The sequence below is a fragment of the Ictalurus punctatus genome, chromosome 7 (assembly GCF_001660625.3).
Source record: "Ictalurus punctatus breed USDA103 chromosome 7, Coco_2.0, whole genome shotgun sequence".
Lineage (NCBI taxonomy): Eukaryota > Metazoa > Chordata > Actinopteri > Siluriformes > Ictaluridae > Ictalurus > Ictalurus punctatus.
The window spans coordinates 3,295,263-3,318,656 of record NC_030422.2 but is presented as its reverse complement, the minus strand read 5'-3'; the positions used below and the strand labels follow the sequence as shown (position 1 = coordinate 3,318,656).

The window sequence follows — 23,394 nt, the reverse complement described above, 5'->3', positions numbered from 1 at the left end:
TTCTAGATAGAAAGCAGTAATCTTTTGACAAACTAGGCTTAATGAGGAATTTGTCATCATGCTGCATTATGGCTTGTATAATAGCCTATGCAAACACTTGCGTTTTAAAGCAAACAAGCTTCTCGCGTTGGTATTCAAAGCAACACTTGATTACTGGCACTATAAAACAGGCTTTAGGATTAAGACAAAAGCTACAACAGACTATATTTGCACCTGAGAAATGAACTCGTATAACTGAGGTTATACAAGGTGGGTGCAAAATACAGCAAAACACATGGTTTCCTGATAACAATGGCAAATACCACGATATATCTCTATGCCACAGAAAAAAAAAGAAATGAATGAAGAACTTTAAAAGAATTAGCTGAAACTCTTGGAGCAGGTGAGAGTGTGCCAGCCTCCACAATTAAGCAGAGGCCAAAAGGTGCAGCGCTTCATGGAGAGGAATAAAAGATGATCGTGTTTAAATATTCAAAGCTTAGCATCAGTGCATCCTCAGCATGCTGATCTGTTCAGGTGCAGAAAGCAAGTCATTATAAGACCTCTAGAATCTGAATGTCATGAACTAAAGGATGATGATCTAAAGCATAATGATCTACGGAAGACGTAGAAGGAACGCTCAGAAAACATAGGGCTTATTCAGAGACATGTTAAGTGTGTGTAGTGAGAAGATAATACTTGTGCACATCAGTATTCAGACCACAGACCTGCAGACGTTTGAGGGTTTGAGCACACGGGGCAGAGTTTGTCAAAACCGGAACTGTGTCGTAGCCATTCTGTTCTTTGATTTTTCTTAAGCGATATCTGCTCGAACGAGGAGCGGTATTAAGTCCAGCGACCACTGGACAGTTTGATGTTACACTAAAATTTATGTTATGTTTTCAGCTGTAAATAGAGTCTAAAAAAAGAAGAAGAAAAAAGGAATACCATTCATAATGATTCATGCCACATTTTTTATGCTTAAAAATGATGAATTTGCTTAAAATGAGCAGTAAGTATAGAAAATTCTCTGGGGCATGTTTTCTTTAAACCAAAACATTATTATTATTATTATTATTATTATTATTATTATTATTATTATTATTATTATTATTATTTAAATGGAAAATCAAAAGTGTGATACAATAGTTTTATATCCTGTATGCACATTATGATTTCTTGACCGTTATTTGTGACCAAAATATATATTTTTTAATAATAATAATAATTTTAAAAATTAACATTTTCATGACTTATCTACTTGCTGCAGCTGTCAACAGGAGGTACAGCATTTTTCCACGCCCAAGATTCACACTTCCTGCTACTATATTTCTAGTTCATAGAAAATGCAAAAATAACAGGATGTGCTGGACCAAGTGCTATTTTATAAGCAAATAACAAGGCTGAAAGCATATTGTTGAAATGATTGAAATTAAGACAAATTGCGACAAATCCTATACCCTGCCACACCCAATACTTTTGTTAATTGGTGATTACTGGAAGACACAACTGCACAATGGCAGGCCCTGATTTACCAACAGCAACTAATAATTTGCTGCATGCAATCAGATAAATGGGATGTTGTGGGTGGTTTACAAATAATAATTGCATGGATAGCTTCACTTACAAAGCATCTGTAGAAAACAATATGTGAATGAGGTTTTTCGCGTGTGCTAATTGTTCTCAATAGCCACGGAGAGCTCAGATCACAACTGAAACTGAAGTATAATTGCAATTAAACATGATGAGATGAGTATAAAAAACATGCGTGTAGACATGCAGATAATAATACGTTGTCATTTTGAGAATTGTCCTTTCTTTTGTTTTGAGGGATGGGAAGGCATACATTGGATAAATCAGTGTATAATTCAGATTTTATTAGTAGTATTTATAATTTAGTAAAATTCTGTATAATTTTGTCATCGACCAATGAAACCTGCCTCGGCATAATTCAGAATCACTATTCCAAAAGTGTCTCTGAGGCTTATTTAATTAATCCATTTGCATAAATGCCACCCAACATTTTGTACTTAATCCAATCATTCAATCATGTGGCACAATGCATAAAATCATCCAGATACAGGTCAAGAGCTTCAGTTAATGTTCACATCAAACATCAGAATGGGGAAAAAAGGTGTTGATCTTTGTGACTTTAACCGTGGCATGGTTATTGGTGCCAGACTGGCTAGTTTCAGTATTTCAGGAACTGCTGATCTCCTGGGAATTTCACACGCCACGTCTCTAGAGTTTATACAGAATGGTGTGAAAAACAAAAAACATTGAATGAGCAACAGTTCTGTGGGTGGAAATGCCTTGTTGATAAGATAATTCAGAGGAAAATGGCCAGTCTAGTTTGAGCTGCCAGGAAGGACATAGTCGAATAAGGAACTCAATCACTCTTTACAACTGTGGTGAGCAGAAAAACATCTCAGAACATCAAACCTTGAGGTGGATACAACAGCAGAAGACCACATCAGGTTCCACACTATGGTCAGACAAGAATTTGACACTATCATGGACACAGACTCACCCAAACTGGACAAATTAGAAAAAAAACTGCTCTTTTTCCAGTCTTCAACTTTCCATTTCAGTGAACTGAAGGTTTTGACCTGTACCTGCATGATATTTTGCATTGTACTGCTGTCACTGCTGTCGCATTATCCTGCTGAAACTGGCCACTGCCATTAAGGAGTGTACTTGGTCTGCAACAATATTTAGGTAGGTGGTACGTGTCAAAGAAATATCCACATGCAGCACCAGCAAAAATTTAGGAACACCCACAGAAAATGATCATGCTGATGTTAGCACATGACTTGTCATTTGAATCTCAATAACATTCTTTTTCATGAGCCGCACCACTGGTTTAAATTTAGTGAAGGCGAGGTCTTCTTTGGCAGTGGTGTAGGCAGTGTTAAATTTCATGTTCGGCTCAGCCAAATGAGTAGCATGGTCGGCAACATCCTAACGATTACAAGCTTCAACAATCGAACCTGATCCTGAATTTTTTGCCACTCACTTGTCCCGGGATTTCTTGTGCTTGGCACTCTCCCTGCATTTAATCAAGATCTAATGTTTAAAATGTTTGGATTCAGTGGCGAATACAGTGTTACCTGTAACCTCTCCCCACAGGCTTTACAGTGAACGCAGTGCATTTAGCCATTCTCATAGCAGAGCCACTCGAAGTCGTTCAGCCACTCTCTCTGAAAACTGTAAGCCTTCTTTTCTGCTGGTGGATCCACATTCTCCACATGATCACCATCACCAACTCCAGAACTCACATTATCTGTAACTTTAAACAGCTTACAAAAGAAATCTCGGTGTTCTTTTCATCTTCTCTCTTCAGCTCTTTATATTTTGCCAGCTAGTTAGCTCCCCGTCACGTGACAACGGAGCGCAGTGAAAGGGAGCAATCGACGGCTAATGTTGAACAATCTAGACTCTGCAGTAAAGTTAAGAATGTAAAGATGTAAAGAAGTTTAATTGGTTTTGTAACACTGGATAGAACGGTGGACGGGTTACCAGATCAGCTCAAAGCAACCACATACTGTGCAGCAATTAGCGAACCTTTCGTAGAGAAATTAAAACAGGTCACACCACAACAATTATTTGCACTCGCACAAATGCTCCCAAAGGTATTTTGGGATCGCACAGATTAAATTTCAGGAGCATATGCAACCAAAATGGTCGCAATTCGAGCCTTGACATGAATGCCAGGACCCAAAGTTTCCCAACAGAACATTGCCCAGAGCCTCAAACTGCCACTTCCCATATCAAAAGTTGTATCAAAAGTTATTCCATTAAGTTCCATTTCCTATATAAGTGGGCATCTATAAAATAAAAAAACTTAGAGAGTGCAGGTTAGCTGCACTGATCTGAAGAAGTCAGGAAACACACACAAATACTTTTAAGACGAGAACTGTTGGTCCCCGAAAGCAGATTATATTGGGCTGAAGATAGCTGAGCAACAAAAAAAAATAGAGAAAAAAAGAAGAAGAAGAAAAGTTGAAAAAAAAAGAAAAAAAAAAGAAAAAGAAAAAAGTATGCATCAAATATGATTTGAGTAAATGTGAGGTTGCAGACCCAGACCTCGTCAGACAATTGGCAGAGTCACATTTTTGTTCTGCTCCAGCCCTCAGCGGCTGACCTGTGTAATCAAGCGCTGCAGCAGTGTGATTACAGCTCCGGTATTGTAAGAGAATAAAGACGGACAAATTCGGGGTCTCTGGGGGATGTTTTGAATGTCTCAGGTCTACATGGATAAAATGTAGTGATATTCCTGAGCTGTGGTCTTAAACAGGGGCACATCATACAATACAAGACTGGTGCAGCTTGATTGTAATTGTAAATACAGAGATGTTGACTCCCACACATGCTCACACACACACACATGCGCATGAGAAAGAAGAAGAAAAAAAAACAATATACAATAATGTACGCAACTAAGTCTGACACGGAAGTTACTAAAATAACATTTTTAATATTAGGGATGTGCATGGATAATAATCATATCATTTAGAGAGACACAAGATAAACATAAATCAATCTTTATGAGTATGTATAGGAGGGAAAACATCACACTTTCCTTGGGGCTTCGTCCCAAACACTAGGAGTCATGTCTAGTTATTAAAATCAACCTCAGATTTGAAGAAATATCCCAAACACTAGAAATATGCTGTAACAAGGCTTGTTATTTTTGGGCATTCATATGTATCCTAGGTAGCTGTAGGAATGTGTGTGTCTTACCAATCATGTTGTTTGCTCAGCATTTTTACACACCATGTCAGGTTTTGTGAGCTGGGTTAATTTATGAGACACTACATGATTGATTAGTAGGATGCTCATAATCCTTATTGTATCTTTGTGTAGCATGTTCTTTAGTCGTTACAATTTTACCACACACTAGCATTTGGGATACAACCAAGAAGTGAGAATGGCAGCTGTGGGTGGCAGCGGGCATGTTTAAATGCAGGCGTCTGCAGGCATGGCCGACCACTCACCGCGCGTGTTGCTGGACAGACGCGTGCGCTGGTTGGTGGAGGTGTTGTGTGGGAAGAGCGTGTTTTGCTGGTGATTGCTGTCAACGGTACTGGTGGCTATGATGTTATCCTTGTACTTGCTCATCAGGGACAGTTTTGTATTGTCATTCCCTGATGGCAAAGAGGTCAAAAGGTTAATGTTAGGCAGAGATATAGACAGAAAAGGCTGAGAGCACATAACACTGACCACTGATGGCAAAAGGTCAATATCAGGCAGAAAAAGAGAAAGAAACAAAGAAGAAACAGATAGGTGGACAGCACATGATACCCAGACGCAGGCAGTGATGCTCACAAGAAGAGCTCTTCTAACTTAAAATGAGCTCTTCTTGCTAGTGTTTGACAAGTACTCTTGTGATTTGGTATTTTGGGGTATTTTTGGTATTTGTACAAAAGTGTTTTTTGGGAAGTGTGCCAAAGAAATCCTGTAGGAGTATCATTCTTAAGAATAATGCTTAGACCACACTAGAAGAGAATCAGGCCTACTTTTTAACTGATTCGCCCGTTTTGACCATTACCTTAAGTATTTATTTTCCCAGATTATTCTCTAGTGTGTAGTGTGTAAAAGCCGATCTTATCCTAATCAGTCTGCCAGTTGCAGCTGCCTGGATTTAAAATTGTATATTTATAAGTCAACATCCTGTAGTGTGAAGGGAATTATGGAATTGTAATTATAATTGCGGCAATAATGCAACCTGATGTCGTGCATGAAAGATCCGCAACCAACTACTGCCAAGCTGAACTGCTGAACGATCAGATATGTCTATCTTAAATCTGAAGTCCTATTTGCTTATATGAAACTCACACATTCTAAGAGTCAGTATAATTGGTTGGTACAGTGTGGCATTTTATTCTCTTAAATTTTCACCATCAGTTAGGATTGTATACATCATGCAGTGTGGCCCAGGCCGAAGTCAGGAAGAATACACTGATCAATATTGGGACGATGTATATTATGTATTACGCCTTATTGTTTGATTGGTCACATTTTACTTTCTTAGACGGAGCTGAAGACACCAGCCCTGCCAATAAAGTAAACAGTAAAGAGAACTCAACTGAATTGACTCGGTAGATATGAGCTTCCATAATTTTCCATTCTGCAACAGCGCTCAGTGTATGCCCCCCGGTAATAATATATATATAAAAAAAAGCACTACACCAAAGAAAACTGACACTGCAGGGCTTTTTGTACTATTCAAATTAGCATGGCAACATGAAATTACTCTTCTCCAGCACGGTCTACTGGGAGTTTTCATAGCAGAAGACTCTTCCAGGCAAATACCAACATCATTTCACACTCAGCCAGGGCTGATGTCTCTAATGCTGTGCGTCCAATGAACCTGGATGACCTCTGTGTCTCTACATCGAGTCGAGAGGCTCTTCTTGCCTTTAATGATGTTTAAAACGGGTCCTGTGGTGCTGCGGGGTAAATTAAGCAATACAATATTTATCATGAATAATTTACTTAATATCTAACTACTTCTATCATATTAAGCTTCATATGCCACAACATTACTGGCATTTGTGACCTTTTTTTTAGTAGAGCTAACACACGTATCTACCATCAGTGCTGTTTGTTGTAATAATAAACAAAGCGTTTTCCGCTGTCTTACTCAGTGTGTTTCGATGGCGAGACGGATTCAGAACAATACCGAGACCACTGTTATATGGATAAGCTGACCAAGCAGCCATGTGTTAAGGTTACAGCTCAGTTTAAGTAGACTCTAAAGAAGAATTGATTGGGCTTACTTAAAAAAAAAAAATAATAATAATCCTCGGGTACCATTTTGCATGGATATTTTATTAGTCCCAATTTAATAGTGCCACTGTCAGAGTAAAATAACTCGATTATGTTATGTTACCAGTATGATTTTCCTCAACATAAGAAAGATCAATTAAAAGAAGCAACTTAATTGTTCAAAGCTTAAAAGGTGCAATAGTCCAAATAACCTGGAAAATGTGCAGAATGTGATCAAAAATAATTGTGGCTGAGAAAGGCCATTTAGAAAACAGCTTTTTTGGTCCGGTGAGCTTGTTTGTATTTATATGGGCCTCTTGTCAATCATTTTATACACTCCCAAATGCACCTTTTCTCCTCCTTCTCAGAAAAAGATCAAAGCCAGATAATTCTCCTGAGAGCAAAATCAAGTAGATACCCTTTATTCCAATATAAGGAAGAAAGGCACTTCTAAAAATAAAATAATTTATGAGCCAGATTGTATGCATTTAGTGTTATACCTTAATTTTCAAGCTGCTGAATGGTCTATCTTTTACAGTAGCTAGCAGTGTTAGAGTTTAGAGCTCATAAGAGTTTATTACAGAGGAAAAAGGACAGAAAAGGGATGTCTGGAGTATCCTCATACATCATTGAGCCTGTATGTGTTGTTAATAGTGGTGTAACTTGGCTTTCATGCAGCTGAATGTGCTTTAAAGTGATGTCATAAAAACGCTTGCTAATATATAGACGAGCACTAGGAGCCAGGTTCCGGGGGTGGAGCTTTGTGTACATGTGTGGGAAGTCTCGTTCTTCCTGTTACTCATTTATAAGCTAGAAATACCCTTAAAATATACTTCAAACAGGAAGGAAGCTATCGATGAGAAACTATGTCAGACATCTGACCTTGCTTTGATGTTGATCCTGTTTGGATCAATTCCAAAATACAATCAGTTCATCTGCTGGTTACAAATGACAATTCCATACCACTTTTTACACTAATACGAGTCTTTAATGTACGGACAGACAATCCAAAAACACTCAGTGGTGGAAGCATAATTTTATTCAAATGTCCTTAACTGTCCTTAACTACTTAACCATTAGAGACCAACTCTTGACTAAGGCCAATAAATTACCACTACACCACTCAAGAGTTATTGCTAATACTCTTGGAATTTCCTCATATCTGCCAGAACAAGACTAGCGCAAGCTATTTGTGGAACAATATTTCATAACATTGGTTGTGCTACACACCGTACAAAATAATCTCACAGCTGCGAGTGCACACATTTACAACGAATTCAAGGCTGTGTGTCCCAAAACACAAAATACACACGGTGTAATGACACTTTATTTAGAAGGAAGTATGCAGTTTAGGATGCAGCCAAATTACTTGTGACTTACAACTGCTTAGTATTACAGAAGTGTATACTGAGTATTAGATGAAAAAGCAAAAGCCTGTGTTTTAGCTTCCATCAGCTGTTTAGCTCTTTACTGTTACTGCCTAATCCAGCAGCATTGCCTGTGCACTGTTAACCTGCCTCAGTGGAACTGTAATCATTTTCATTTCATCATAAAGAGCACACCTACAAAATGAACTACACACCCAACATCAGCTAGCTAAAATATAGCTAAAAGGCTTTGCTTCAAGGTGAAAGCTAGTGCTAATCTTTTAATATGCTGCTTGCACAGATCCACAGATTTAATATAGGGGCTTTCCCTGTCGTGCTGCACTATTAGACGCAGCTAGCCCACTGACCCTAGCTAGAGTGTAAAAAAATACAGTGTAGAGAATCAAACTATATTTCCTGCCTATTTCTTATTTGCCAGCTTTTTTTTTTTTTTACCCAGTCTGTTTTCTCAGTGTATCTAATTTGTGTATTTTGTTCTATCAAAAAGCTTGGCAAGAACCAACTCATCTTAACACAGTAGCTACAATAATTACGTTAGATATGCCACACAAACACCACAAGAAACATGAATGTATCATTCACTAGCATACCGCATTAAAGAACCTGTTACCTGTTCAGCAAGAATAAACATAAAACTTTAACTGAATCCTATTTCCTCAAACAGCGAGCAACATCATGTGACTTGCTACTAGACACTTTGCATATCCATTTTGTTTTTTACCGCCGCAAGGGACCCCAGTCCCATATTCTTGTTTTCAACTAGCTCACAAGAAACCGGGAAAATAACTATCAAACCATGCATTTTTTATGTTTTGAGCTGAAAAAGCAAAAAAGTGTGAACAGTGTTATATTCAGCTGCCTCGTGTATCACCAGGACAAGTAGACAAAAACAACTACACTGTACCTCAAAGCACCTCTAAAGATAACTAATAATCTTCAGTATAAAACATGGTGTACAAGCAATTGGTGCATTTGTATGAGTAGGTACTGCACAAGGGGAGTAAACAGCTAGTTAGTTAATAGGTTTTGCATTCACACAAATCCGAAAGCAGAACATATACAGATTGATGTACACAAAGTGTGTCTGTCTTTGAAAAGATGTTAACATATATCTTAACACACAGCGAAGTACACTTTCATTTAAAGTAATAGAAACATCGGTCCTGCACCTACTTAAACCGAGCTGTCAGCTTGTCAATTAAATCATGGCTATATCTTCTGTAGAATGTTAGAAATTTTCTTACAAGACGATATAACCAAAACTCGGGTGTAATTTTGGATTCTAATCATGGATTATGATTTCATGACCTTAACCTGGTATCTCGTAGCCAAGGTAAACTTAAATACAATGAATAAAACGTTCGCTTCATGGCCTTTTAAGAGATGTGTAATAATAAGTAAGTTTGAGAATTCAGCTCTTATCAGTTGAATGTTTATCCAGACTTAAAGAGGAGCAGCTCTTGCACAAGGTTTTCTAGCTCTTCCCAATTTAAAAAAAAAAAAAAAAATTATAATGTATGAGGTATAAGAATATCTTAATGGCTTGAAATACAGGATGTCCCAAAAGTCTCCATATTCAGGAGAAATTAACACTTTTTTTTTTGCAAAATGCCTCTTCATACTTATTTCATATTCTATATAGTACTGTGCAAACGTTTTAGGCACAAGCAAAGAAATGCTATAGAGCAAAGATGCCTTCAAAAATAATGAAAATAAATGTTTCTACATAAAAAAAAATACCCATAATGATCAGTAAACAGTAGTAAATCAAAGTCAATATTTGGTTTGACAAAAAAAATAAAAGGCTGTTAAAGGACTTTAACAGGAAACATGGCACATCACACACGACACTATCGCCAAACTTATTAACAAATTCAAAAAGACTGGAAATGTTGCGGACCGACCGAGAAGTGGACGTCCACGAACATCCACTGACGAAGGCACAAGTGACGTAGTACTGGTATACACAGTCCCCTATGTATGGGGACTTTTGGGACACCCTGTACAACAAATAGTAATATTACAGTGACTGGTTCCACACATCTTACAAAGACGAGGCATTGCTCAGTAGTTTGAGCTACTAGAACGCACCGGGGGTGAGATCCACGTTGGCCTTGTCATTACAGCCGTGAAGTGAATCGAGCGTGCGTGTCACCTGGCTGGCGAAGTCCTCACCACCGTTCATGCACTCACGCTGCAGGTGCTGGCGCAGCTCACCAATGTCGTACTCATAGCCATCGAGGATGGGCGTCTCACGGATACTGAGGGTGCCGCTGGCATTGGCACCCTGGCACCGGGAGTTCCTCAAGCTCTCGCGTGCCTGCCCACCCAGCAGCACAGATGGGATGTAGTGAATCTCATTAGCTGCTTCGGCACTCGCGCTCTTCTGAGGCTGGGGCACCCGACGCCTCTTACACCAGCGCTTCCGTGTGTACAGGATCATCACCAAGCACAAGATGGAAAGAAGCAGAGCAATCATCCCACCCTGCAAAAAGGGACAGAGAGATAGACCAGATAGCAAGAGAGGGATAAACAAACAAATAAACAGAGAGATGAAGAGACAGTGGAGAGTGGGGGGTTGCAGAGGTGAGTGAAAGGTAGTGTGTGGGAGTAGATATGAAAGGACAGGAAGAAGAGTAGGAGAGAAATGGCGAGACATATAATTGAAGGCGTGCACAAGAGATGATGACAAATGGACAGGGAGAAGTGAAAGTGAGAAAAAGGGAGACAGATGGACAAGGAATAAAAATGGAAGAATTCAAAATGAGTAGACAGGATGTACAGTAGGTAGGATAAGGAATGAGAAGAGAGAAAGAAATATGTGAAGACAGACCAGGAGAGAGAGATGGAATGGGATGAATAACAGAGTCAAATCAAGGCCAAAAAGAGAAAAACAAACAAAAGGATAGACAATTACAAAAGTCATTGTCACAGAAGATAGATAGAGAGAGATAGAGAGAGCGAGAGCGAGAGAGAGAGAGGGGGAAAAAATAAGTAAAAGATGCTAAGCTTAGGATAAGCTAACAGGCTGATAAAACACCCAAATAATTCCATAAACTGAAATCTAATGTCACTCGAGATTGGGAAAGGAAGAAATTAGGGATGTCACGTTGGAAGCTATTAGGACTCCAATTCAGACAATGGCAGAAAGCTGAGCCTAAGGAAAAGCACCTTAACCGCCTCACTTACACTGAGCTAGAACAGCAAGTGTACACTCATTTTGCATGAATTGTTTGCCTACTTACCTAGTCAAGGGCGATAATGAATGGCACCTTAATGAAGGTCACTCATGTTGCATTTGCATGTGCATGAGAAAAAATCGTGAAACTACCATAATTTATTTTGTTGTGTTTAAAATTCCTTAATGCATTCTAAGTCATTAAGCCAGTTTCCTGTTTGCGTATGATACAAAGTTAAGTACATGACTGATTATACACCGGCGGGAGAGAATGTGGGGAGAATGGATGGTTCAGGGGGCTCAAGAATAAAGAGAATTTACGATGCACATTTTTCCCCAACATCCCTGAAAACACAAGATAAAAGTGTTCCAATTAGCAATCAGGAGCCAACTGATGTTTCTTAGGTTTCATGATAAAAACAGAAGAAGGAACCTTCTTATACAACTTTGTGTAACATAGCTTGAAAATAATAATATATATATATATATCTTTTAAAGTAAAAGTTTAAACATTTACTGTTTGCTCTTGAGGACTGCCAGTAAAACGGACAGGTGATTCTCCATTAAATCTAATGAACATATTTTATGATGTGCACAGCTTTTTAACTTTTCTGGCTGCCAACTGTGCAGCAATATACAATGCCCTCCACTAATATTGGCACCCTTGGTAAATATGAGCAAAGAAGGCTGTGAAAATTTGTCTTTATTGTTTAACCTTTTGATCTTTTGTTAAAGAAATTCACAAAAATACTCTGCTCTAATGGGTATCAATATAATGCCTGATTGGAGAAAAGGTTGGAGAATACATGGCAAGGGATCTGAAACCATTCCTCCATTCAGAATCTCTCCAGATCCGTCACATTTCGAGGTCCACGCTGGTGGACTCTCCTCTTCAGTTCACCCCACAGGTGTTCTATGGGGTTCAGGTCAGGGGACTGGGATGGTCATGGCAGGACCTTGATTTTGTGGTCAGTAAATCATTTTTGTGTTGATTTTGATGTATTTTTTGGATCATTGTCCTGCTGGAAGATCCAACCACGGCCCATTTGAAGCTTTCTGGCAGAGACAGTCAGGTTTTCATTTAATATCTGTTGATATTTGATAGAGTCCATGATGCCATGTATCCTAACAAAATGTCCAGGTCCTCTGGCAGAAAAACAGCCCAAAACATTAAAGATCCTCCTCCATATTTAACCGTGGGCATGAGGTACTTTTCCATATGTCTACCTCTCTGTGTGCTCCAAAACCACCTCTGGTGTTTATTACCAAAAAGCTCTATTTTGGTTTCATCTGACCATAGACCCTGATCCCATTTGAAGTTCCAGTAGTGTCGGCACACTGAAGACACTCGAGTTTGTTTCTGGATGAGAGTAGAGGCTTTTTTCTTGAAACCCTTCCAGACAACTTGTGGTGATGTAGGATACTTCAGATTGTAGTTTTGGAGACTTTCTGACCCCAAGACACAACTAACTTCTGCAGTTCTCCAGCTGTGATCCTTGGAGATTTTTTGTCCACTCAAACCATTTGACACGTGCATCTGTAATGATTTCTGTCCTGTCTCTGCCCCTGTATTTTCATACATACATAAGGGTTGTTTCCCATATGTGTCATCATTGTTCTCAGTTGTCTCGAGTTTCACCCATGATTACGCTTGTTATTTAAACCCCTTGTGTATATTGTACATCGCAAAGTATTAAGTGTTATCACCATACTAAGCGTTTGTACCCTGTTCCTTGTTTCGGTTCCATAGTCTTTGATCTTGCTTCTCGTTACGTGCTTTTGCCTCGCCTGTTTAATGCCCGTTTTCAGATCGCCTGACCCATTGCCTTTTTTTTTGACCACACTATTGTCTCATGATTTGGATTTGTCTGCCTGTGTCCCTTTAATAAAAGCTCTTATCTGCACCTGCAACAATTCCTAACCTCCATTACGTTCCACTACGTGACAGAAAGACACAATGTCATTTTTTTTAAATTATGTACTCATTCTGCCCAACTTTATTTTGATGGAATTATTCCATCCTCGTCGTATGTGGGTGGTTTATTAAATATTCACACGTCAAAAACATATTGATCTTGAGTTACATGCATGAGCCATAGCATAGCACACACAACATACTTGTTTGAAGCAGTGTTGCTGTCAGCTACTGAATATAGACTAGTCTAAACAAGAAAAATATAAGAGCGTGCACTTACAAAGATCAAAAAGTGATCTCTTTTTTTTTCATATCACCTTAAACTGCATGAGTTGTGCTAACATATCACTAGATATGAGTTACCCAGGACTGGTACTTCACCTGGATTTTGTTAATAAAACATGATTTTTTTAAAATGAAGCAGAAATGAAACTGATGTTATGCAGGGAGATATATCATTGGTTCATAAACACTTGGCTGATAGGAAGTCTCATTTGGATGGGTATTACATTATAGCTAATAATAAAATTCCCCTATGGCGGTTATAAATCTTACTTCTGGAACCTGATATAGAAGCACTAACATTTCTACCTTCATCTTCCCTGGAGGAACCTGTGACGCTGCCAATACAGGCACTGTGTATAGTATAAAAAATACGTGCATGCAACATAGCCAATATAATACAGCATTTAGAGCACTAAATCTCTTCGCACATTGGTAATATTCGGCAGAACCTTACTGTTTAGGTATCTGTAATGCAGCTTCATCAGATTAAGAGAAACTCTCTGCCTTCCCTATAGTCTGTCCTATGCACTAGTGATTACATACCACAAATGCTAAAGGAGAAAAACCATCCCAACACAGTGTCAGCTTACAGCCCCAGAGTCAACAGCTAATCAGTTTTCTCTAATTTAATTTCCTTCCAATCTGTCAGTGTGCATTAGCCAAATGAGCAGCTTACAACTTTATGGTGGAGAAAATTAGGTAACACTATACACAGGAGTTACAGGAGACTTAAAATTAGAGGAGACAGGACAGCGCATTATGAAGGAGCCCTATTAAAGTCAAACAAAACATCAGATGCTAGCATCGTGTCAGCCTGTAATCCAATTAGCAAAGATCTACGCCAACCTGTAATCTGTTTGGTGGAAAGCCATGACATTCCACTGCATGTCAACAAAGTCACTGATGAACAATATAATGACAAAATATGAATTGTTATTACATGACCTCATGTATCATGACCTCATGCCCAAGTTCACTTCTCCTACAAAATTCCCAGTTTTGGATTTACTCATCAATTATAACTGTTATTTGATGGCCTGGTCTCCACTCATATAACATGGTTGTCACTGTAGATAACAATCATGCTGTATGTATAAAACACTTTGTCTTTAACAGTCTTGTGTTTAAGAATATCCAACCCCCTGCACTGTACTTCCTACTGTAAGGTTTGATCTTTTATGTAGCATTAAAAAAAACATGGTGGGCTTAATTTTAAGTGAATAAACAAACAAACAAAAAAAACAAAAAAAGGCCTCTTTTTGCCTATTTTGGTTGGGCATTTTTTTCATGTTTGCCCTGTATCGCTATTTTCATGGTTAGACATTAATGCGCAGTACTGTCACCACCGTCCAATACCCCCTCTTAGCTCAGACAAGCTATTAAAAGTATCACCATTGTGAGACCAATCAAAAGCATCTGGGTTACGCATGTAACCCTGTTCCCTGAGAACGGAACGAGACGTTGCGTTAGCTGAACGCTGCGGGAGCGCTCTCGTACGTGACTAGTATCTGAAGCTTGTGTAACATTATGACTATTTATAGGCTTGCTGTGATCAGGTGACGTGGCAATTAAGCATGTCGCGTGATATGTAAACGACAACTGTGAACCATGCCGTCAGCCTTATTATCTGAAGAGAAGATGCAATTCACTGGTATGCCCCAGTAATTTTGTAATTTTGTGTCATTTGATAGTATTGATATCTGTAATGGAACCCGAGGACAGTTCAATCTTGGACCAGTAGAGGGTACCCCTGTTCCCCATGTAGAACTTCTTCCTCTGTTGTCTCCCTCAATTTTCTGTGTAACCTTCTCATGTGTTTATTTCACTGATTGGTTCCCTGTGTTTCTTCCTTAGTTACTAGAGCATTAACTCATGTCAGGTTATTTTATTAATGTTGTTATGCTTTGTTATTTGCACTATGTTTTTGATTATATAGCATTTCTCTTAGCGTTTATTTAGTTTTTTGTTTGTCTATTTTTAAGTTTATTAAGTTCTGATAATCCTGGTTCCTAGTGTGTGTACTCCTCGTGTTTGTCCCACAAGTCTGTTTCCTCAATCCTGTTCCCCGTGTTGTCTTTAATAAAGAGGTTCTGCATGTGCATTCGCCTCCATTGACTCTCCCCTTGTGACAGTATCAACTTTGTTAATAGGCACTGTTTCAAAGAGGATCAAATGTTGGCTTGTCCAAATATGTCCAAAAAAGGCAACAATCTCCATGGGGTGTACTTATTTTTTCACATGACTGTATTTACCCCCTCCCTTAGTCACAATGCAAATTTATGCATATAAACTATTAAATATTTGAAAAATGACAAATTTACTTACATAATAGTCACTATCAATCTAATATAAACTTCACGAGGTCAGGTCACAAGTTATGGTGCACTTTCACCTTTTCTTCTTCTCGACTTTCATTTCTTTCTTCATGTTGATTGATTTTAATCTACATTAAAATAAGATCCAATAACTTTTACATATATCCCTGCATGCATAAAACTGATTCATTTATTTATTTATTATTTATTTCTGCTGTTGGCGCTGATGTGAAGCAAATTCAGCTTTTAGATACAGATTTCAGGCTTGGGTCACTCATGACCAGAAACATGTAGTTTTGGTGAAATATATTTATAGAATATTAAAAGATGTCACAGGAAGAATACCCCAATTTTGGTCACCTGATTTTTCATACATTTTGATTAACTGCCAGAATTTGGTCATCATATTATACTGTAATATACACATACCAAGAGAAGTTTAAGCTACACCATAATATATATATTTTTTGCCCATACCACCTACTACAGAATATTCAGATTTCCTAAACAGGAAATCAGATTGATATCCATCAATTCTGAATGATTTATTCTTAAGTAATAAGCACTAGCTGAGTAAATGTTTGTATTAGATTTTGATAATGCGCTTTTTGTTTTTGGTAGCCAAGGAAATGTGCCTTGCTGAGCAACATCTTTATCTGATCTAGGTATCGTCATTATAATAAATGCATGTGACCAGAGGAAATAGCCTTTCCATTCCTGGGTTAGCCTGGCCATAAAACAAGGCATTATAACCACTTAAACTCTAAGTGCCTGCAACAGAGGAAAGCCCACAGGGCAAAGGAAAAGTACCACTAGGTCACATCCCAAATGACTGCTTGATGCATTTCTGGTAGTTTTTCAGTCTTTGAGTCATGTTTATTTGTCTCTAAAAATCATTTTATTCATTGTAAATGATAAATATCTTTTTATAACCTGAAAGAGTATAGTTTAACATTGATCTCAAAAGTTACACTGAGACACTCTTAAAGAGATCAGAGATTATGACGCTCTTTAACAGGATTTTAACTAGCACTAGCATAAAAGCAGAATGCACTGGAGAATGAATTTCCAACATGCTCCCTTTGCAGAGGTGTAGCACAATTATGAACTATGCTCAGACAAAGAAATATACAGGACTTTTCAGATTAACTTTGAACATTTTCAGCAACATGGTAAGGAAACCATAGCTTACCCCACCTCCATGCTGGAGTTCCCTGAGGGTGTATAGTTCAAAATGTGATGTCAATATGAGCTAAGGCTAATGTTATGGTACCAAATTACTGAAGCTCACTATATTAAAAATGACTAAATGCAAGTCATTTTGAATATTCTAAACCATATCAGTTTATGTTAAATAGAAGAATTTCGCAGACAACTTAGAAAAACTGCTGAACATTCAGTAGTTCATCTCTTAATAGAATTACATTCATTAGCTACTTCTGTAACACTGTTTAATATTAGTATAAAATGCAGCTCATTCTGTCTTCTGGAAAAAAAATATCAGCGTATGTTGGAAAACTGGGCATAATGAATATACGGTCCCTTCTGAAATCATTCGAACGACAAGGCCAATTCATTTGTTTTTGTTTTAGTCTGAGGACATTTGGGTTTGAGATCAAAAGATGAATATGAGAAGAGAATTTAGAATTTCAGCTGTTATTTCCAGGCATTTATATGTAAATGTGTTAAGTGACATAGAACATCTTGTATCAGGACCACCAAATTTGCAGGCGAGCAAAAATATTGGAACATATTTTTAAACATTGTTTCCCCACATGTGTCCTTTTAGATTGATTGTTTAAACAATAGCTCCGAATATTTACTCTTGGTTTTAGCCTTCAGTTTCACCTGTGAAGACTGCATTTGTTGTTAAAAAGCATAAACCAACATGAAGACTAGAGAGCTGTCTATGAGAGAAATGCAAGCCATTTTGAAGCTGAGAAAAGAGGGAACATCAATCAGAGACACTGTGCAAACTTGGGCACAGCCAATACAACAATTTGAAATGTCCTGAAAAAGAACAAAACCATTAGTGTACTGAGCAACAGACACAGAATGGGTCGGCCAAAGAAAGCAACAGCTGCTGATAACAGAAACAGTGTAAGAGCTGTGAGGAAAGACCCAAAAACAATGAGTTATATCACCAATAACCTCCACAGGGCAGAGGTGAAGGTCTCACAATCCACCATTCAAAGAAGACTTATATAGAGGCCATAGCACAAGATGCAAACCAATCATCAACGGTAAGAATCAGAAGGTCATGAGGTAGTGTCATGGCTTGGGCTTGCATGACTGCTTTTGGAACAGTCTCACTCATATTTATTGATGATGTAACTCATGATGGGAGCAGCAAAATTAATTCAGAATTAAACAGAAACAATCTGTCTTCTAATATACAGAGAAATGCATCAAAGTAATCAGGCAGAATTTTATCATGTAGCAAGACAATGATCCAAAACACAATGCCAACTGCCCATTTATCAGGGTGAAAAGTGGAATGTTTTACACTGACCAAGTCAATCACCAAACCTTAACCCAATTGAGCATGCATTTCACCTCTAGATAAGAAAAGATGAAATTAGGGCTGACAAAATGACAAAAATATAATTTCATCATACCTGAGGACATTTTACGATACACATCACAATATACAATTTAGCTAATAAATTGTCCACAAAAAAAGTTTAAGTGAATTTGATTATACTTTTCATTAATGCCTATAAAGATTATTTTTTATTACACCAAATCAACAGCATCCATTCACTACCATTTAATTTGTAATTATTAAAAAGCGTATCACGTAATCATTTGTCACAATATCAATATTATACTGCATTAATATATTGCTCAGCCCTAGCTGAAATCCTAAACTCTTGTCTCGTATCCATCTCAAACCCAAAGGTTTGGCATGTGGCATAGACAAATGAATCACCCTTGTTGTAATAGTTTCAGAGGGAACTGTAGCACATCATGAGAAATAAAAATATGATCCGGTGAGCACATTAATCGAACGCAAGAGCTTTAACATTAACATGTATAGTTTCCATTTATTAATTTTATTTTATTGTTCATCCCTTACAGAATAATTATATTATGTTATACATACACACACTCAGAATTTTTTTTTTTATGTCCTCTCACATTCAACAATTAATATTTGCATTAACGTAAAAACATTCAACATCTGAGACATAAACTGAAGAAGTTTCACAGACATTTGACGAACAGAAATGGAATAATGAGTCCCTGAACAAAGGGGGGGGTCAATATTAAAAGTAACAATCAGTATCTGGTGTACTCCAGCTGCTTTAAGTACTACAGTGCATCTCATCCTCATGGACTGCACCAGATTGGTCAGTTCTTGCTGTGAGATGTTCCTCCACTCTTCCACCAAAGTATTTACAAGTTTTCCATCACGTCTGGGAGGACACATGTTTACATGTAATTTTCCACTGCAAGGACGGTTAGCTGTCCTTCCTGTCTCCCTGTAGCACTGTCTTAGGCGTCGTACATAACAGACATTACAGTTTATTGCTCTGAACACATCTGCAGTCCTCATGCCTCCCTGCAGCAGGTCTATGGCATGTTCACGCAGGTGAGCAGGGACCGTAGACATCTTTCTGCTGGAGTCAGTAGACTCTTTAGTGTCCTAATTATTGTAACTGTGACCTTAAATCACCCACCGCCTGTAAACTGTTCATGTCTTAAGGACTGTTCCAGTAACTCTGGATGGGCTTTCTGTTTCATCATGCAGTAAAAGACCTTGGTGTGATTATTGACCCCAGTCTTTCATTTGATGCTCAAGTAGATAATATTACTAGGATTTTTCTTTCCATCTCAGAAATATTGCTAAGATAAGAAATATAATGTCACTACATGATGCAGGTATATTAATTCATGCTGTCATCACTTCTAGGCTAGATTACTGTAATGCCTTACTGTCTGGATAAACAAGCTCCAGTTACTCCAGAATGCAGCTGCTAGAGTCCTAACTAGAACCAGAAGATGTGACCACATCACCCCGATCTTATCCACACTGCACTGGCTCCGAGTAAAATTTCACATCGATTATAAAATACTATTACTGACCTATAAAGCACTAAACGGTCTCACACCACAGTATCTAAGCGAACTTTTGGTCTTCTATGATCCACCACGCCTACTTGGATCAAAAGGTACAGGATATTTGTTGGTACCTCGATTAGCAAAGGTTACAGCAGGGGGAAGAGCTTTCTCTTACAAAGCCCAACAGTTATGGAACAGACTTCCAATTAGTGTTCGGGACTCAGACACAGTCTCAGTGTTTAAGTCAAAAACATATTTGTTTACTCAAGCTTACCATGAATAGACTTTCTTTTACGCAAAGTACACAGTCTTATCAATCACGGGATAGTAAGCATACCTAACAATCTCTCCCTCTCTTTACCTCCCTCTCCCTCTCTCCTTCTGTCAAGCCACACTTGATTTTATGGAGATGCCAGTGATCCTGATCCTTTCTGCTTTCCGAACCTGCCTGATCCATCCTGATGCCCTACCTTTGGATGGAGCTCTCATCAACTGGAGGCTACAGCCTGGAGATTGCTGAGGATGGTACCTTTTGAAGTACTATAGAAATGGTTCCTCTCAAGGTTTCTTCCTCATATCATCTTAGGGAGTTTTTCCTCACCACCGTCGTCACCAGCTCACCCAATAGGGATAACTTCACACACTTAAAATCTCTATCCTGTGTTTATATGTTTCTGTAAAGCTGTTTGAGCAATGTCCATTGTTAAAAGCGCTATACAATTAAAACTGAATTGAATTGAATTCCACAGGTACATGTGCAATAATTGTTTATGGTTCATTGCACAAGCATGAAAAAGATTGTTTAAACCCTTTCCACATGGAAATATATGATATATATCATTTTCTTTACTTCAGGATAAAACAACCCCATACAAGTGCATTAATTGATGCAATCCTGAATAAGTCAGTCGAGGACACAAGACCACACTCTAGCGTTTGAGATCAAGGCTTCCAAGAAATTTCGAGCCAAAGACAGTACAGTAACAATATGGAATTTAAAAAAAAAGTTAAGCTATTGCTCAATAGTTATTTTATTGACTGAATAAACAAATAAATAACTGATCAATGTTATGTTTTAGTCCTAATCATTTACAAGCCAAATTTAAACCAACTCACTGATTAACTAACTATTTTATATATATATAATATATATATATTTTATATATTTATGTGTGTGTATTAAAGCTATGAATTAAAGCTATTAGAATTAAGTTGATTAAATATGAATTAAAGCTATTAGAATATTTGCATTTTTCGCAGCCCTAGATTGGATTAGAGGACAGCTCTTATCTTTTAGCTTTACACTGCACTATTTAGGCATGTTGTGGCAGTTAGTCTTATCTGATCTGTAAATGGATGCTAACGCTTTGTAGCACTTCTTATGTGTTCTGAAACATCAGCTGTCTTTTGGGGGAATATAATTATAAAACACCCTTTTCTGATATACAATGCTCCAGGAAGCTGCTTGTTTTGTTTTGTATGATTGGCTAAAATGATAACTAGCTAGAACTGGCATAGCTGGTGAACAAAGTCAATAACATTACACACATTACATTAAATGTGCTCGTTATAGTAACTTTATCAAAGACTTTCCATTCCAAAACATAGGGTTACAAAGAAAATATTAGATTTTGATAACTTAAAAATAACATTTATGGGAAGTTCCTACTTCTGTTCTACAAGCCCATGCTCTAGCTCCTGAAACTGTCGCGCTTCTTGCCCTTCTCATCTCATCCTGCCTACTAATGTTGTCACTAGGGTTGTCACAATCCCAGAATTTTCACTTTGATACTCGTGGCAACTTTAATATCATAACGTTCAATACTAATATGATACTAAGGCAAAAAATCATGCTTTACCTTTGATGAAGTATGAATGAATTATGAATTATTTAATTATCACACTGATAAAAATACAAACTTTTGACTAAAATAACCTAAATAATTTGAGTGCACAGAAACCACCATTTAAGGCAGCAATTTTAATGGCTTCATGTACAGTATGCTCGCCATTCAACACTTCAACACTTGGTTGCGAAGCTGTACTTATCCCTCGTCAGTGGAACGTTTTGAAGCTTTAATGTGCCTTTTAGTTAAAGATTACCTTTACTAATCGCTTACGCAGAAAGGTGCATGTAGTGTACCTTTAAAGTATCACTCTAAAAGATCATTAAAGTGGTCCTTAAGGTCTAATTATGTATTTTAAATCATTTAACCCTTTCTTGCGTAGTTCTCTGGCTATTCCAAGGATTTCAATAGAATAACTGCATAGCAACCACAAGAGTGGGCAATAATTCTTCGTTTGAACGCATGCAGTCCACTGGAGTGTACACGGCCATAATTTTTTGAAAAATTTAAGCAATAGTAGAATGAAGGTAAAATGATTTTTTATGCCTAAAGAAGAATAAAACACAGAAAAAAAATCCTTGATTTGGATTTCATAATTCATGCATGAAAGGGTTAACATTCCCATTACTATGCACACTTTTTTTCCTGCGAGTGTTCCATCTCTTTATATTCCCAACGAGGCAGAAGTTGGCTTCTTATACACCAGTTCCTTACTCTGGTTTCCTGTTCCACCTTAAAAACTCCAGCAGTTAGGATCCCAGGCCTTGAAGCACATTCGCTTACTGTATCACTTAAACAACTGAGTAAACGGGGGCAAATCTGCTTATTTCTTTCATCATTATCCCCTCACTAACAGCGTGTCTCGTGAATTTGACAATCACATACGAGATACAGTGTAACATATGATCAAAATACTCAATAAGAAGAAACCAGCCGCGGAAGGGAAGCCGCACTCCTCAGCTTGAATGATCGTGTTGAAAACATAAAGGTTGTAATTAATGAGTGTATTGTAAGTAAGAGTCTTGATATGAACGTAGCGTGAGACAAGGTTAGGTGACATTCAGCAATCACAGTTTATAATCAAGGCAGAAGTATACGTCTCAAGGTGAGATTATTGACTTTAGCAGGAAGATGAACACTGTGTATAAGCTGTTCTAAGATAAATAAGCAGGAGGAACTACAGCAGGGGTAGGGCATCACAATTAAATATCAGTGTCATATCAGGAACATGCACAGAGCAAGAGAAATCACAGCAGGGGAATATACTGCAATCTTCTACCAGCATCAGCATTAGGATCTTTCGCCATCATCAATTCAGGAAGCAGTGCATCTTTACAGCTAGATAGATAGAAATGACAGATTGTTACTGTACCACAACTCGAGGACTCGAAGGGATGTTGTGGGTCGATGTGGAGAAGTTTATTCACAAGGAAGGAAGACAAGTGTATAGAAGGCTAGTGTATAGATGGTAGGAATTGTTTCTGGGACAACAGTTTGCTTGGCAGATTCAAATTAAATGAACGTGTCTCAGCTTTTGTGTTTTTGTGCCTGGCCTGTAGGTTACAATGAATTTGAACTCATCTTGCCTGCCTACTCATTAGGTACACTGTTACCAATGTCATAATTTATTTCTGTTGTACTTAGCACAAGG

At 37.9% G+C, this 23,394-nt stretch overlaps 1 protein-coding gene across 5 annotated transcripts in view; it reads right to left on the bottom strand.

The window, feature by feature from the left end:
* Window positions 1-23,394, bottom strand: part of astn1 (astrotactin 1) — a 295,200-nt gene that overhangs the window by 200,595 nt on the left and 71,211 nt on the right. For 3 of the 5 annotated variants that reach the window (XM_017471160.3, XM_017471161.3, XM_017471162.3), the window contains exons 3-4: window positions 10,230-10,623; window positions 4,977-5,126 (exon numbers count right to left, since the gene is read on the bottom strand). In XM_017471160.3, coding sequence (XP_017326649.1) covers window positions 4,977-5,126; window positions 10,230-10,623 — 544 coding nt within the window. The remainder of the gene's footprint in view (window positions 1-4,976; window positions 5,127-10,229; window positions 10,624-23,394) is intronic. The other 2 variants (XM_017471163.3, XM_017471164.3) reach the window with 1 other exon arrangement.